General features: G+C 40.9%; 1 protein-coding gene across 1 annotated transcript in view; it reads left to right on the forward strand.

Moving 5' to 3' along the window:
- The first annotated feature begins 7377 nt into the window (after positions 1-7377).
- The window catches only part of cul3b (cullin 3b), a 60975-nt gene continuing 49723 nt past the window's right edge, over positions 7378-18629 (forward strand). The window contains exon 1 of the mRNA XM_072572758.1: positions 7378-7708. Within this exon, the coding sequence (XP_072428859.1) occupies positions 7646-7708 (63 nt within the window). The 5' untranslated portion in view covers positions 7378-7645. The remainder of the gene's footprint in view (positions 7709-18629) is intronic.

Below are 18629 nucleotides of genomic sequence, written 5' to 3' on the forward strand. Positions count from 1 at the left end.
AACTTTCTAGCAGGTGTTCTCCTACTAATTCTTAACTTTCTCTCCCAGCAAGAATCCTCTTAGCAAATGTCCTGAAAAGAATACTATCAAATTGCAAAGATCCTCAGCAAATGTTGTGCTTTTATTGTCTTTTTACAGGCAGTTTTTGCTACCATGAACCCAAGGCTGTTTCAAGTCAACTCATAAGATCTATGTAAAAATTTCCAATTCTTGAGCAATGGGAAGACAACACATGGCTTCTTTATAACAACTTAATCTCCTTGTACATTTTATTTACCATTCTAGTCCATACATCATACAACTAATCCTCATCTGCATCCCAGTTTTTGTGATATCTTTTGCTAATGCTCAACTCATTGGAGCCCAAACGCAAAACTTATACTAACTACAATTTCAGTACACTCCTGTTGTTTTTTTTTCTCCTTAAAGAAATGACAATATAAAACTTTTAAAACATATTAATTTATGGGATGTGGATGTCGCTGGTTGAGCCAGCAATAACGGACCATCCCCACTTGTTCTTGAGAAGGTGAGCTACTTTCTTGAACTGCTTGAGTCCATTATGGTGTAGGTACACCCACAATGCATTAAGAGAGTGAATTCCAAGATTTTGACTTAGCAACACTGAAGAAGTAGCGATATATTTCCATGTCAGATGGTGATGTGCCCATGTATCTACTGATCTTGTGTTTTTGGATGATAATGGTTGTGGCTTTGGTATATGCTAGGGAGTTTTGATGAATATATGTAGTGCATCCAGTAAATGGTACATACTGCTGCTATTGAACATCTGTGGTGAAAGGAGTGAATGATGGTAGAAGTGGTGCCAATCAAGTGGGCTGCTTTGTTCTGGCTGACGTCAAGCTTCTCAAGTGTTGTTGGAGCTGCATTCATCCAAGCAAGTGGGAAGTATTCCATTATACTCCTGACTTATGCCTAGTTGATGGTGGCAGGCTTTGTGGAATGAGGTGAGTTACTTGCTGCAGGATTCCAAGGCTCTGACATGCTCTTTTGCCCATAGTATTTATGGCTAGTCTAGTTAATATTTTCGTCAGTGGTAACCCCCAGAATGTAGATAGCGGGGAATTCACTGATGGTAATGCAATTGAATGTTAAGGGGAAATGGTAAGATTCTCTCTTGCTGAAGATGATCATTGCCTGACTTTCTAACAACATCCAAATTAAGGCTTAATCTGTGTACAATAGTATTTAATATTTACACAATTGGGTACTTTGAGTGAATGTAACATTATGCTGTCAGTCTCAATTTCTTAGTGATGAGGCAGAGTAGAAGCAGAGAAGAAAAGGAGGTGAATCCTGCACTGTGAATCCCGCAACCTTGCGAGAAGTCCTGCTTCAATCAAAGGTTGGTGGGTTGAGAAATAACCTGCTCCATCACGTGGAAAACCAAGGCAGCAACATACAACCCTGAGTATTTATCACCCACAAATTGAATGATGGAAACAGCAGCAGCAGCATCCCACCTGATTGACAGTTGTGTCCCACTGGCTGATTGATAGATACCCAAGTGATTGACAATTCTCAGGGTGACTGATAACTTTTGAAACAATTGAAAGCTGCCCATACAAATAATATTTACATTTGGTTGACAAGTCTCCAGTCATTAACACCACCAGGGTTGATTAATAATTAATGTTTGATTCACAACTCCATGAGTGATTCACAACTCCCTGAGTGATTGACAGCTCTCAAGAAAATTGACAACTTCTCAAATAAATCACAGCTTTTGGGGTGATTGACAGCTAACCAGGTGATTAACAGTGTCTCAATGATTAACAGCTGGAAGAATAGTTGACAGCTCTATGATCAACTGCTCTAGAAGTGTTTAAAATCTCTCTATGATTCCTCATTAAGATTCCTCAATAACAGCTCCATGCATGACTGACAAATAGTTGGGTGATTGACAACTCTTAGGAAGATTGACTGCTCTCAATGGGATTGCCAACTCCCTGAATTGGTGGCATAATTAACTGTACACTGTATGATTGACAGCTGTATGAAGATTGTCAGGTCTCACGGAGGTTGACAGCTCTCCTTGTGATGGACAGCTTCTAGGTTACTGATTGTTCTCAGGATGATTGACACTCTTGTGTTGATTGACAGATTCCTGGGTAGTGATAGCACTTGATGTGATTGACAGCTCCTTGAATGATTAGTCCTTGATTAGTTGACAGCTCCAAGGAGGTTGACAAATCTCTTAGTAAATGACGGCTGCTGGGGTCATTGATGGCAGCCTGGCTGATTGACAGGTCCCCAGATGACTGATAGCTCACAGGGAAATTGACAGCTCACTTTTTAATGAATGCTTTCTATGTAATTGACAGCTCTTGAGGTTGACACTCCTCTGGCTGATTGAAAGAGAGGATAAATCTGGAATCAGTTCTCTATGCAAATACTCTTTTCTGGTTTCAAACCAAAATCCTTTTGCATGAAAAGTGAATGTGACACCCCAGAAACAGGATACTTTTGGATGATTGACTACTCGCAGGGAGATTCACAGAAATTGATATGATATTTGCAACTCCCCAGGTGAATGACAGCTCAGGATTGATTATACCCATGATGGAATGTGTGAATGTCATTTTTATTCATTCATCGGATGTCAGTGATGTTTGTTGAGCCATCATTTATTGCCCATCTCTGTTTGCCCTTGAGGTGTTGGTGGTGAGCTGCCTTCTTAAATTTCTGCAATCTATTTGGTGGAGCCTCAATAGCCTAAAGGAGAAAGTTGCAGGATTTTAACCTGGTAACACTGAAGGCACAATTGTATGTTTCCAAGTTAGAATTGCAAATCGCTTGGTCGGGGGCAGGGGAGCTTGCAGGAGTTGGTGTTCCCATGCACTTGTCACCTTGTCCTTCTAGATGCAGGTGGGCATGGGTTTGAAGCTGCTGTCAAAGGACCCTTGGTGAATTTCTGTGGTGCATTTTGCAGATAGTACTTACTGCTTGAAGCTACTGTGCATTGGTGTGGATGAAGTTAATGTTTGCGGATGTTGTGTCAAACAAGCCAGTCACTTTGTCCTGGATGGTGTCAAGCTCCTTGAATTTTGTTGGAGCTGTACTCATGCAGGGAAGTCGAGAATTTTCTAGCATATTCCCAAATTGTGGCTTGTAGATGTGGACAGGCTTTGTGGAGTCAAGAGATGAGTTATTATTGCAGGATTCCTAGCTGCTTACCTGCTCATGCAGGCACATTATTTATATGGTATGTCCAATTCAGTTTCTCGTCAATGTTAATCCCCAAGATTTTTATAATGGAGAGTTCTGTGATAGCAATGCTATTGAAATTCATGAGGCAATAGTGAGATCCTGTCTTATCCCAAAAGTTCATTGACTGGCAGTTATTTGGTGCAATTGTTACTTGCCACATTTCAACCCAAGCCTAGATATTGTCCAGGACTTGCTGCATTTAGACATGACCTGCTTCAGTATTTGAGGAGTAGTAAATGACAGAAGATTGTTCAGCTATCAGTAAACATTCCACTTTGACCTTATGATGGAGAGAAGGTAATTGATGAAGCAGCTGAAATTGATTCGCCCCAGGACATTCCCCTGAAGAATTCCTACAGAGACAGCCTGGAACTGAGGAGACTGATCTCCAACATGCCAACCATTGTCCTTTGTTACAGATATGATTTGAACCAGTGGAGAGTTTCCCCCCACAATTCTGATTCCCACTGACTCCACATTTGTACAGGCTCCTTGATGTGAAACTCAGTAAAATTGCAGCCTTGACGTCAAGGGTAATCACTCTCACCTCATCTCCAGAATTCAGCTCTTTTGTCCATGTTTGAACTAAGGCTATAATAAGGTCAGGAGCTGAGTGGTTCTGGCAGAACCAAAACTGAGTATCAGTAAAAAAACAAAAAAACAAACCGCAGATACTGGAAATCAGAAACAAAAATTGCTGGAAATACTCAGGAGGTCTGGCAGCATCAGTGGATATATATTATATATATATATATCACTGAAGATGGGGTTGGGGGGTGGGAGAAGGAGTAAATGATAAGTGGAGATGGAGCCCAGAGAGAGAGAAAACAGTTTGGCAGACAAAGAAATGGGTAGGACAATCAATATCTGCTAATGGGGTCTATTGGTGGCTGACAATGGGTTGTTTGTGACAGCAGCCCATGTAATAACAAGGGGTTGGAATAAGGTCATGGGGAAGATGCTCAAGCCCTGTTGAACTCAATATAGAGTTGCTAAATGGAAAATGAGGTGCTGTTCTTCCTGCTTGCTTTGAGCTTCACTGGAGCACTGCAGCAAACCCTAGGCAGAGATAAAAACTGAAAGAACTGCTGTAAATCTGAAACAAAGACAGAAATTGCAGGAAAATCTCAGTAGGTTTGACAGCACCTGTGGAGAGAAATCTGAGCTAATGAGAGCTCAGGGTCATTTCTATAGACAGCTCCCCCCCCCCCCTCCCTCCACCCCATATTCAGCACATTTACCAACTTTCTCCCAGCTACAATAAGTTCTGAAGAAGGGTCACTTGACCTGAAACATTGATTCTGCCATACCTGCTGAGTTTTTCCAGTAATTTCCGTTTTTCTGTCAGTGAGCAGGTTATTGACAGGTCTCAGAGTGATTGACAGTTTTGGGTTGTTGGCTGTTCTCTGGATGATTCATAACTCTTGGGTTGATTGCAGTTGCCTAGGTAATTGACAACTCTAAACACAACAGACCTCCCCCATTGAACAATTGCTAGCTCCCAAGTAATTTAATCTTCCCAAGTAATTGACAGACTTTAAAGTGATTGACAGCTCTTGGGGAAATTGAAAGTTGCCATGAAGACTTTCAGCTCGCAATGCGATTCTCAGGTGTGAATTGCTGCATTTTTGGAAGAGAAATCACAGCAGGACGTTTGTATTTAATGATAAGGTAATGACAAGTGTTGCTGAACAAAAAGACCTTGGAGTACAGGTTCATAGTTTCTTGAAAGTGGAGTCACAGGTAGATAGAACTATGAAGAAGGCATTTGGTATGCTTGCCTTTATTGGTCAGTGCATTAAGTATAAGAGTTGAGACATCATGTTGCAGTTGTACAGGATATTGGTTCGGCCACTTTTGGAATATTACATGCAATTCTGCTCTTTGTTGCGAAACTTGAAAGAGTTCAGAAAAGATTTACAAGAATGTTGCCAGGGTTGGAGGACTTGAGCTATGGGGAGAGGTTGAATAGACTGAGGTTATTTTCCATGGACCATTTGAGGCTGAGAGGTGATCTCATAGAGGTTTATAAAATCAATAGGGACATAGATAGGACAAATAGACAAAGTATTTTCCCTGAGGTGGGAGAGTCCAAAGCTAGAGGGTATAGATTTAAGCTGAGAGGGGAAAGATATAAAAGGGACCTAAGATGCAATTTTTCCATGCAGAGGATAGTGCGTATATGGGATGAACTGCCAGAGGAAGTGGTGGAGGTTAGTACAATTACAGCATTTAAAAGGCATCTGGATGGGTACATGAATAGGGAGGGTTTAGAGGGATATGGGCCAAATGCTGGCAAATGGGACTAGATTTATATAGGATATCTTGTTAGCACAGATGAGTTGGACTGAAGGGTCTGTTGTCATGCTGTATGTCTCTATAACTCTACAACTGTATAGTTGACAGTTGTTGGAGTGATTGCAAGCTTCCTAAATATAGAATCCTGGATAACTGACACCCCTTGAGGTAATAGTTTAAAAGAGTGGCGCTGGAAAAGCACAGCAGGTCAGGCAGCATCTGAGGAGGAGGAAAGTCGATGTTTCAGGCATAAGTCCTTCATTATGAATATAGGGACATTCCTGATGAAGGGCTTATGCCTGAAATGTCAACCCTCCTGCTCCTCAGATGCTGTCTGACCTGCTGTACTTTTCCAGCACCACACTTTTCAATTCTGATCGCCAGCATCTACAGTCCTCACTTTCTCCTAGCTCTTGAGGTAATAATAATTCACAGCACCCTTTTGAATAAAAGTCTTCTGGTTGATTGACAACTCCTCAGGTTATTGGCAGCTTTCAGGGAGATTGACAACTCCTGATGTGATTCACTGATTCACAGGTGAATGACACCTTATGGTTGACTACAACCTGGACAATTGAGAGCTTTGTCAATGATTGACAAGTCCCAGGATGTTTAGTAGCTCTAACTTGATTGACACCTCCATAGAGGATCGACAGCACCCAGATGACATGGAACTCTGTAGGTGATTGACAAATTGCTGGTAGATTGACAGCTTTTGGGAAGAATGACAGCTTGTAGGGGTGAATAACAGTTCATGTTTAACAGGAGGCTAGGTGATTCACACTTCCTAGTAGGTTGACAGGATCCCACAAGAGTGGAGTATTGGAGTCATTGATCATTGTCAATAACTGTCAAATCTGTCAATTGACCTGGCAGCTGTCAGGTGATTGACAGTTATTGACAGTTCCTGAATGAGTGACGGCTCATGTGGTAACTTGACAGCTACCAGATTAATTGCAAGTTCCTGGATGATTAACAACTCACAGGGTGATTGCCAGGACTTGGGTAATTGACAGTTCCTACAGTGATTGACCGTTGCCACTGTAGTTGACATCTTCTGGTGTTTGACAGCTCCCTAGATGATTGACGGGTCACAGATGAATAACAGCTCCCAGTATGATTGAAAGATTGTGCAGTGATTGACAGCTCGGTGAATTATTGACAGCTTGAGAGTTGATTGACAGCTCCAGGCGTAATTGGCAGCTCTTGGACTGATTGACAACTCCTGGCTTGATTGGCAGCTCCCGGATTGATTGGCAGTTCCAGGGAGGATTGACAACTCCCGGTTTGATAGACAGCTGCAGAATTATTGACAGCTCCCAAGTTGATCGACAGCTCCTGGCTTGATAGACAGCTGCAGAGTGATTGGCAATCAATTTTGATTGACAGCTCCCATGTTGATTGACGGTTGGAGTGATGGACAGCTTCCAGGTTGATTGACAGCCGCAGAGTGATTGGCAGCTCCCAGGTGATTCACAAATGCAGAATGATTGACAGCTCCCATGTTGATTGACAGTTCCCAAACTGATTGACAGCTGCAGAGTGATTGGCAGCTCCCAGGTTGATTGACAAATGCAGAATGATTGACAGCTCCCAAGTTGATTGACAACTGCAGAATGATTGACAGCTCTCAAGTTGATTTACAGCTGCAGAGTGATTGACAGGTCCCAAACTGACAGTTGCAAAAGTGATTGACAGCTCCCAAGTTGATTGACAACTGCAGAATGATTGACAGCTGCAGGGCATTGAGCGAGTCTGAGCGCGGCGCTGCTGGGGACGTCATTCTCATGTTCTCCTTGCGAAGACTGGGTCGTGCTCTCGCGATATCGGCTTGCTGAGTGACCTGCGCACTGAGGGTTTCGGCCGCCATAGAGCCGGGGCTGGTATTTTCCAACAGATTTTTTTTAATATTAAAAAACAGTTTCATGGTCGAAGGTCCTGTCGCCTCTCGCTTGAAGGGGTCAGATCGACCCGAATCACTGGCCGTGGATCCAATCTGATTGAGAGGTTTAATTCGTAGCTCGATCTTTAATCGGAACTTCCATCCCCCCCCCCCCTTTTCTTTTTCTCTCCTCCCCTGTAAGTGATTCCTATGTGAAAGAAACCATCCGCCAACATGTCAAACCTGGGCAAAGCTGGGACGAAGAAAGACACCAAGATGAGGATACGAGCGTTTCCCGTAAGTAAGGACCCGGTAGCCGCAATTTAACAGAGCAAATGAAAGGAAACGCGCCGCACACTGACAGAGAGGCTGCGAATGCTTCAAATCGAGGGCCCGGGCTTCTACGGATGTCAACACAGGAGCAGGCCCCTTTATCGTTTGATTAATATTCATGGTGCTCCGTGAAAGCCAAACAGAGAGTCTGTTTTAATCCTTGACTGTTTGCTGCGATGCCCTCCCCCATTCAGGAACACGAAGCGCTGTGTTTGTTTTGTCATTCTTTAATTCACTTCCTCCATCTTTCTTTCGCCTCCCTCCCCCCCCCCCCCCCCCCCCCAAAAAAAATCAGTAGAATATTGTTGGTTCTGACATATTGAAACACAAGGCAATAAGTTGTGAGGTGCGGCTTTCATTTTCTGAAACAGTTTTACAACTTCGAATGTTTTCGATTTTATTTTGAAAATGATGGAATGGTATTGTGGAGTGCTAGGTATTTACTGTGTTTCCAGTCGAGTTGTTAGGCTCTTTAGGTAGTCTATAGTGGTTCGCAACTTGTTGTCATTCTAATGAACTTGGCTCATGGTTTGAAAATTTAATTGTTTAGAGCTTTGTGACCAGAGCTCGTACCCCAACTCCCGTTAGGATATTTGGTTCTCTATCTTTTGCAATGTGCATGAGTTGAAAGGTGAGAAGAATGTCTCCTTTGGAATTAACATTAGTAAGCTGAAAACCTCGAAAGATATGCTCGAATCGTTTTCAGCAACTTTGTTTTGTATCATATGAAGTACATATTTAGTAAGTTCAAGTGCATTTTTAAAGTTACTGATGGAAGTTTGAAATTGTTCAAAACAGCACTAAACTGAAAATATTTTACAAAGATTAACAGTGTTCATGTATTTAAAGCAGGACAAACTAGATAGCAAGCTTTTTATTCACTCTTCTTAAATGAATTTGAAATCATGCAGCGATTGCTTTCTCCCTGGAAAAATGACATATTCAACATGCAAACAACCTATATATAAGTAGAACAAGGATCAGTTCCTATGTAGACATTACTGTGAAAGTTCATTCACTGACAGTTTTAGAGACAAGTTTACCAGTAGAACGTGTTTGTTTAAAATAATTTGTGCCAAGTTTTAGCCATACAGTCTTTGCACAACTTCAATAACGTTTTGACATCACTGATTAACATACAATCTCTGAAGTTGGTATGTTATTTTATGGATATTCTTTGGGATTTTTGCTCAGACATTAACTTTGTAAATGACCAAATAAAGAGTGGAATTAAACAATACTATCCAAACATTGGACTTTCCTCAAGAAATTCTCCTAAGCCAAATGAATCTTTGTCTTAAATAGTGTAAAAGATAATAATTTGGAAAATTAAAAGTATAGAATTATGTGGTGTATTGCCAGTGTAAATTCTGTTACTTCTCTGTTATGTGTTCAAGGGTAACTGAGTACAACATTGCACAGTAAAGCTAAGATTGACATTTATCTGATGTGTTTGTGACAGTAGAGATATTGGACAGGAAGCTACTCTATTAGCTCTGTACATCTACCAGTAGGTGCTTCCCATAGGCATCCTTTCCAAAGTCGTTCAAGATGTCCAAAAGCTAATCAGCTGTGTTTAATCAAAGCACAACTGAAAGGTTGGATTACAAAATATGAGAAGCAGAAATGCAAAAGCTTTTTTTTTCTTGCTTGGCTTTTGATAACTTCCATATGTATAAACAAAATGCTTGCACCCACATTGTTCATTTTCTCTTCAGTTGATGATCATTAGTTAGCATGCTAATGGCTTCTCCCAGTGTTTTGGGGTAATAGCAGGTATTTAGTGTTGTCTACATTGTCCAATTTCTTACACCTTTGATTAAGATCCTCTGTGAATTGGTGATCCTGACTCGCACGTTACCACTTTGAGTTCTGTGCTGAATTACCATCTGTACTATGAGGATATTTTTTTAAAAACAAAAATTCAGTTTCAATATCACAAATGTTTGGAAGTAAATACAGGAAATTATGCTATGTTAGTGATTATATTGAAATGGCTAAACAATATTAGACTTTAATATTGATTATATAGTTATTCCTTTACTGATTCAGCTGCTTTTTCTGAATATACTACTGCTGTGCTATCTAATTTGCAAAATCACATTGACCGAATTTAATGCCTGCTATGTACCAGAATAAAAGGCCTTCTGCAGAAAATTTACATTCTTGTAATGAAACAGTTGTTGGTTAATTTGTGAACCAATTTGCACATGATTGGTATTTTAATGTGGTGAAAAGAATCTATATTGTTTGGCTGCATAAGTCCATTTGTAAAATTGACTTTAAAGTGAAATTTAGAAAATTGTATTTGCAGCATTACCAAGACGATTCAGTTAGAGCTAGAGTTTGTTGATTTTAAAGTGGTTCCAGAAAGATTAGCTGAAAACATGGTTAACCTTATTAGCAATTACCTAAAATTACTAAGAGCACTTCAATTTTTTTAACAACATTGCCCAGCATGATAGACACACTGCAGATAGGTAAAAAGATTCGGAGTAGGGGAATGTAACTTTGATATGCATCAAGTCCTGTTTAGCAACAGACTACATTCCTGTAAACCTGTAAGCATGAATAGAATATCTGAATACATAGTTTTTAAACTATCATCAAAATTGTCAACTGTCAAGTGTGAGGTTGTCCGTTTTGGAAGGACAAATAAGAATGCGGAATACAGGGTTAACGGTAGGGTTCTTAGTAAGGTGGAGGAGCAGAGGGATCTTGGGGTCTATGTTCATAGCTCTTTGAAAATTGCCACTCAGGTGGGTAGAGCTTGTAAGAAGGCCTATGGTGTATTAGCGTTCATTAGCAGAGGGATTGAATTCAAGAGTCGTGAGGTGATGTTGCAGCTGTACAGGACCTTAGTAAGGCCACATTTGGAGTACTGTGTGCAGTTCTGGTTGCCTCATTTTAGGAAAGATGTGGAAGCTTTGGAGAGGGTGCAGAGGAGATTTACCAGGGTGTTGCCTGGAATGAAGAATAGGTCATACGAGGATAGGTTGAGAGTGCTAGGCCTTTTCTCATTGGAACGGCGAAGGATGAGGGGTGACTTGATAGAGGTTTATATGATGATCAGGGGAATAGATAGAGTAGACAGTCAGAGACTTTTTCCCCGGGTACAAGAGAGTGTTACAAGGGGACATAAATTTAAGATGAAGGGTGGAAGTTATGGGGGAATGTCAGGGGAAGGTTCTTTACCCAGAGTGTGGTGGGGGCATGGAATGCACTGTCTATGGGAGTGGCAGAGTCAGAATCATTGGTGACCTTTAAGTGGCAATTGGATAGGTACATGGATAGGTGCTTAAGCTAGGACAAATGTTTGGCACAACATCGTGGGCCGAAGGGCCTGTTCTATGTTCTATGTTCTAAAAGTAGAAAGTTTGAGTTTCCGTGAATCTGAATTGTTAAATGATACATTATATCTTCAGTATCAGGGTATATAACTGGGAACTGGTGGCTGGATTTTTGAAGAAAATCCAATATTACTGTACAAATCAAGAGCTCATGGTGTTGGCATAATACCTTTGAATCAAGAACTGGCTAACGAGCAGAACAAATAGTTGGGAAAAGTTCAAAAACAGTGGTGAAAGGACACGACTTGAAATTCTAAGTCTATTTATCTCTTTGCATTCTTCCAGAGCTCCTGGGTTTCTACAATATTTTTTTTTGTTTCGCGTCTCCAGTATTTGCAGTTCTTTTGTTTTATTTTGGTTGGGAAAAGTGGCTCAATTATTTATAAACAATGCTGGTGTCTCAATTACTTGTAAACAATATTAAGGCAAAGCGGTGGACGTTGTCTATGTGAACTTCAGCAAGGCGTTCAACAAGGTTCTACATGGTTGTCTGGTTAGCAAGATTATATCACATGGAATCCAGGGAAAGCTAGTCATTTGGTTACAAAATTGGCTTGGACGTAGGAGACAGAAGATGGTTGTGGTGGAGGGTTGTTTTTCAGACTGGAGCCCAGTGTCCAGCAAAGATCAGTGCTTGGTCCATTGCTTTTTATCATTTATATAAATGATTTGGATGTGAATGTTGGAGGAGTGGTTAGTAAGTTTGCAGATGACACCAAAATTGGTGACAGTGAAGGAGGTTACTTCTGAGTACAGCAGGACCTTGATCAGGCAGGCTGAGGATTGATAGATGGAGTTTAATTTAAATAAATGTGAGTGTTGCATTTTGGCAACGCAAATTAGGGCAGGATTTATACACTTAATGGTAGGGTCCTGGACAATGGTGCTGCACAAAGTGACCTTGGAGTGCAGGTTCATGGTTCAATGAAGGTGGAGCCACAAGCATTCAGAGTAGTGAAGAAGGCATTTGGTACACTTACCTTTGTTGGTCAGCGCATTGAATGTAGTTTGGGATGTCATATGCAGCTGTACAGGACATTGGAGATTAGGCCACCTTTGGAATATTCTGTTCGATTCTGGTCTCTCTGCTGTAGGAAAGATGTTAACTTTGAAAGCATGCAGAAAGGAATTCCAAGGATGTTGCTGGGATAGGTGGAGCTATTTTCCCTGAAGTGTTGGGCCTGATGAGTGACCTTTATAGAAGTTTATAAAATCATGAAGGGCATGGGTAGGGTGAATTGCCAAGATCTTTTTTCCAGGATAAAAGAGTCCAAAACTAGAGGGCATAACGTTAATGTGAGAGTGGGGAGATATAAAAGGTATCTAAGGAGCAACTTTTTCATAAAGAGGGTGGTGTGTGTGTGTGTGGAATGGGCTGCCAGAGGAAGTGGTGGAAGCTGGTACAATTACAACATTTAAAAGGCACCTGGATGGGTACACGAATATGAAGGGTTTAGAGAGATATGGGGCACATACTGGCAAATGGGACTAGGATAATTGAAGATTTCTGGTTGGTATGGACAAGTTGGACCAAAAGATCTGTTTCCGTGCTATACAACTCTGTGATTCAAAATAACTTAGCTGAAGGGACTGATGCATTATAACCAGCATTATTGATATAAAGATTGAATAGGGTATAAACAAACTGCAAAAGGATATGGAAAGGTTAAGTGAGTGGCCAAAAGGTCTGGCAGATGAAGTATAATGGGGAAATGAGATTATCACTTTAGAAACAGTAGAAAAGTAGAATATTATTCAAGTAGAGAAAGACTATAAATACTGCAGTACAGAGGGAGCTGCATGTCCTTGTGTTGGACATGAACTACAAAAGGTTAGCATGCAATTGCAGCAAATAATTAGGAAGACAAATGAAATGTTGGCCTTTTACTGCAAAGAAGTACAGTATAAAAGTGAAGTTTTACTGAAACTCTACAGAGCATTGATGAGATTGTACCTGGAATACTGCGTACAGTTTGGTCTCCTTACCCAAGGAGGCATATTTGCTGTTCAGAGAAATTCACTAGACTGATTCATGAGATGAATGGGCTGCCTTGGGAAAGGTTGAGAAGGTTGGGCATGTAATTTTGGAATTCAGAAGAATGAAAGTGATTTTTTTATTTGAAATATATAATTCTGAGAGGGTTTGATGGGTACATGCTGAGGGGATGTTTTTCATTTATGAAAGAAATTGAGAACTAAGAGAGACAATTTCAAAATAAGGGATATTCCATTTATGTCTCATTACCTACCAGAAAGGCAGGGGGAGGGGTGAGATTAATCAGTGGGTGCTCAAGAGTAAGGAACTTCTTTATTAGTGGAGGAAAAGGCATTGGAGAACCTTGAGGGACTATTAGCTGACAAATCTCCAGCATCTGATAGAGGGTCAAATGTCAGCTGGAGGTACATTGAAATGATCCAATCTAGAGATAACAATAGCGCAGATGAGCTGAGGCAGGAGCAAAGTCAGATGATCTTCAGAAATGAAAATAGTTGGTCTTGTTAATTGCACAAGGGTGTGGTTTGATATCTTTATATCATTGTGTTCTAAAACATACCTTTGGAGCAGGTGGGACTTGAACCCAGACCTTCTGGCTCAGGAATAGGGAAAGTACCACTGCATTACAAGCATCCCTTAAATATATAGCTGGAAATTGATCTCGACTTCAGTTATGACATCAAGATTGAGAGAAGCCTGGTTCTGCCTCAGTTCCCAGGGTTGGAAAATAGTCTTGTTTAGCTGAGAGAGGAAGTGAGGTAAAGCTAGCTAAATAAAACACTCACAGCTAGATCAAGTTTTATATGTCCGAACCTGAGTTGCTATTTCTGTTTTGCTTCAAGGTACTCAACGTTTAATGTTTAATTATATAAAAAGCCTTGGGTAGGGCAGGCATTTCTTTTAGCCATAATTTCTCGTAATGCTTTGAGCCAGCATTTAGCATTATAAGCAGTTACATCAATATTTTCAATTCAGCTTTGCAAGGTCAGTAGTCAAAGTATACTTGTAATCTCTTGACTGTTAGTTCATTCTGCATTCTGATTTTTTGTTTTCTAGCTCAATGGTCAATTTTTAATGTAGAATTTGTATTCGTCAGCTGATTGTATGTAATACTACAATTAGCTACGTCTGGAAAAATGCAGAGAGTCAAATTCAGAATTTTCTTTAGTTCAAAGCTTATGCCCATCTCATGCTAGAATGTGGTCACCAAATCTATGTTCCACTGAGCCACCCATAGGTCAAGGTGATACAGAAAATCCAAATTCAAGAAAGGGGGATCAGTCTCTTCTTTTACAATCCCATAGCATCATAGAATTCCAAACAATGTAAGACATACTTTTGGGACTTTGCCAGAAGTATGCTCATCATCTGACTCCCCATGTACTATTACACTTGTGATCTGTTTTAATAAGACTCCTAGACTTGAAGCGAAACAGATTTTGATGCCTTTCTGGCTGCATTGAGAGAGACTGGTAGCCTAGTGTGTACAAGGCAGGCTGTAAAGACTAGGTATCTACTTTTAAGCTGTCTAATAAGAACAGCAATTTTCCTGCTTAGAGTGGAACTCTACAAACAGTTTCTAACCTAAATGTTTATGGAGTAAAGGCAATTGTTCGACACCAGATAAGCACAAACTAATTTCAAGGTAAAGTTTTAAGTGTTCAGAAAAAGAATAATCAACAGGCAGTAATAAGTTTTGTGATAATCAATTTTTAGGTCTTGCTTGATGTCGCTCTGAATTATGCTCCCTCGGCATTTGCTCCTAGTAAAGAACATAATCTTCATTCATAATCCTTGCCACATAGAGTCACAGCACAGAAACAGGCCCTTTGGCCCACTCTGCTCAATACTCACCACAGTGCCACTCGGCTAGTTCCAATTGTCTGTGTTTGGTCTATATCCCTCTAAACCTTTCTCATCTAGCTACTATCCAAGTGTTTTTTAAATGTTGCTTTTGTAGCTGCCTCAACCACTTTCTCTGGCAACCCATTCCATATATGCACCACTCTCTGCATGAAAAAGTTGCCTCTCGGGTCCTCCTCCTTCAATGATTCCCCCTCACTTTAAACCTATGCCTGCTAGTTTTTAGTTCCCCATACCTGGGAAAAAGACTATATGCATTCATTCGACCTGTGCTCCTCATGATTTTATACACCTCTGTAAGGTCACCCCTCATTCTCCTATGTTCCAAGGAATAAAGTCCAATGCTGGCCAATTGCGGCACGGTGGCACAGTGGTTAGCACTGCTGCCTCACAGCGCCAGAGACCCGGGTTCAGTTCCCGCCTCAGGCGACTGACTGTGTGGAGTTTGCACATTCTCCCCATGTCTGCGTGGGTTTCCTCCGGGTGCTCCGGTTTCCTCCCACAGTCCAAAGATGTGCAGGTTAGGTGAATTGGCCATGCTAAATTGCCGGAGTGTTAGGTAGGGGTATGGGTGGGTTGCGCTTCGGCAGGTCGGTGTGGACTTGTTGGGCCGAAGGGCCTGTTTCCACACTGTAAGTAATCTAATCTCTCCCTATAACTCAGGCCTATAGTCTTGGCAACATCCTCATAAATCTTCTTTGCACTCTTCCTAGTTTAACTATATCTTTCCTATAACAGGGTGACCAAAACTGTGCACAGTACTCTGTGGCCTCACTAACGACTTGTACAAATATATAACATCCAACTACTATACTCAGTGCCTCGACTGATGAAGGCCAGCATGCTAAATGCCTTCTTCACCACCCTGTCTACCTGTGATGCCGCTTTCAAAGAACTGTGTATTTATACTTCTAGGTCCCACTGTTCCACAACACTCCTCAGGACATTACCATTTAGTATATAAATCCTACCTTGGTTTGACTTTACAAAGTGAAACACCTCACACTTAAATATATTGAATTGCATGTGCCAATCCTCAGCCCACTTCCCCACCTGATTAAGATCCCTCTGTAATTTTTGATAACCTTCCTCACTATCAACGATACCTCCTAATTTTGTATAATCCACAAATTTAGTAATCATGCCTTGTACGTTCACATCCAGATCATTGATGTAACTAACAAATAACAAAGGTCCCAGCACTGAACCCCTGTGGCACACCACTAGTTACGGGGTCTTTAGTCTGAGAAACAACCTTCAGCCATCACCCTCTACTTCCTCCCATTGGGCCAATTTTGAATCTAGTTAGCTCTCCCTGGATTCCAGCCTAACCTTCATGACTAGCCTGCCATCTGGGACCTTGTCAAAGGCCTTACTAAAGTCCATAGAGACAACATGCACTACCCTACCTTCATCTATTCTCTTGGTTACCTCTTTGAAAAACCCAAAGATTTGTGAGACATGACTTCCCAAGTATAAGTCCATGCTAACTATCTCTAATCAGACCTTGATTATTCAAATGTTGATTGATCCTGTCCCTCTGTATCCTCTCCGACAACTTGCCCACCACTGATGCCAGGCTCACTGGCCTGTAGTTCCCTGGCTTGTCTTTGTAGCTAAAGATGAAGCAAAAATCTTTGCAAGGGCGTCTGCAATTTCTTCCTGAACCTCTCAAAACATCCGAGGACGGACCTGATCAGGCCCAGGGAATTTATCCACCTTCATGCGCTCTAAGGCTGCAAACATCACCTTTCTTATGCATGCAGTCCAAAACATCCCGACTTGTTTCCCTTATTTCCTTAGCATCCATGATTCTCCTGTTAGTAAACACTGAGGAGAAATATTCATTAAAAATCTCCCCATCTCCTGTGGCTTCACACATAGATGGCCATGCTGACCTTTACGGGGACCAATTCTCTCCTTAGCTACCCTTTTAATATTTCTATATAACCTCTTGAGATTATCTTTAACCTTATTTGCCAGATCCATCTCCTACCCTATTTTTGCACTTCTGATTTCCCTCTTAAGTGTGCTCCTACACTTTTTATAGTCATCTAGGAATTCACTTGAATCCTGTAGCTTAAACCCAATGTATACTGCCGCTTTTTTCCTGACCAGGGCCTCAATATCCCTGTCCCCAGACTCTTGGTATCACAATTTTAAAAGCCTCCCCTTTTCCTTTTGAATAGACTCACCCGATCGACCTATGCTCAATTCTGCCTAGTGGTCCCTGCCCCAGCTTCGCCCCTTAACCTGTGGACTAGTTCTTGGTTAGTTCAAGTTCAAGTTATCTTTGGATTTATATTGTAAGTTTGGGAATGCTACAAAATATTACTTTTAAATTCATGTTTCAGTTTTAAAATAGACTTTCCTTGCTGTGTGCCCTTCGTTGCTTGAGCAAGGACCTGTTTGTAAATGCTATTCCCTGGAGTGTTGCTATGCACAAATATAGTTTGGGCAAATTTGCTTTTGTTTTACTTAATTGCAGTGGAATACAGAATAATGTGGCAGAGATTATTAATTTGTCAAAAAAAATCATGTTTTCGACCCATATTTTGCTACTTGGTGGCAAAGTGTTTTTGCATGTCAATACTGAATCCTGTACCACAATCTGATTTTTAAATTGCTAACAGGTGAGCCGAGTGTCTGTTGTCATAGCTTAGATACACTTAAGGAAAGTTTCTTTGTATTTTCTGCTATATTTGTGTATCTGTAGAAAGTACAGATACCCCTCTATTTAAAACTTTGAGGAAAATTAACGTTAACTGTTGCCATTAATCCTCAAGGCAGGGATATTCCCTAAATTTGCTATTAAGTTGAAAACGTTCAATATTTGAATCATATAATCTTCTTGATTATTTACATTTCCTTTTTTAGTGGATGCCTGTGATGATTTTTGAAGTCAATAGTCTATTGTTGTATCAACTTGTTTTTGAAGAGTAGTTGGGTCATAGGAATTGTTGTACTGGAGTCAAAATTCAATGATGATGTCAAAGAATTTTGACAATTACTAGGAGAGTGTCAACAAAATTTTATGTAGTCACGTCAGCAATGCAAAATTCTGTCAGAAATTTCAATTTTCTCCACAGACACCCATTCTACTGTTGTCTGGATGATTACCAGCTCTGATCATCATGTCTTTCCGTGCTCCTTCCATCCATTAAAAGGGATATGTCAAAGGAATTATTCTTGTATCAGTACTGCTGTTTACCACCATTTGTATACATTCAATGGAAAAGTGCTTTTCAGTATTTTAGGGAAAATATTTTCCTGTTCTTGTTATTTAATGCTTACCAAGCCAAAGCGATCTACTGGGTGGTGGAACGCTTCCCATATTAGTTAGCAAGCAAGACCCAAATCTTAACTTCTGATATTTTTCCTGTCAACCATCCTGTAGGGCTTTTTGAAATGAGTTTGCCAGTTGTGGTGAAAGAGGGACACCAATTAATCAACCTGATTAAAAAAATGTACATGTCCTCTGAGGTGGAGATGTGTATGTTGTGGGAGTTAAAAAAAGTGGAAGAAAATATGGGGTGGCACGGTGGCTCAGTGGTTAGCACTGCTGTCTCACAGCACCAGGGACCTGGGTTTGATTCCTGTCTTGGGCGACTGTCTCTGTGGAGTTTGCACATTCTCCCTGCATCTGTCTGGGTTTCCTCCGGGTTCTCCGATTTCC

This window comes from Chiloscyllium punctatum, chromosome 6 (genome assembly GCF_047496795.1).
Source record: "Chiloscyllium punctatum isolate Juve2018m chromosome 6, sChiPun1.3, whole genome shotgun sequence".
Taxonomy (NCBI): Eukaryota; Metazoa; Chordata; class Chondrichthyes; order Orectolobiformes; family Hemiscylliidae; genus Chiloscyllium; species Chiloscyllium punctatum.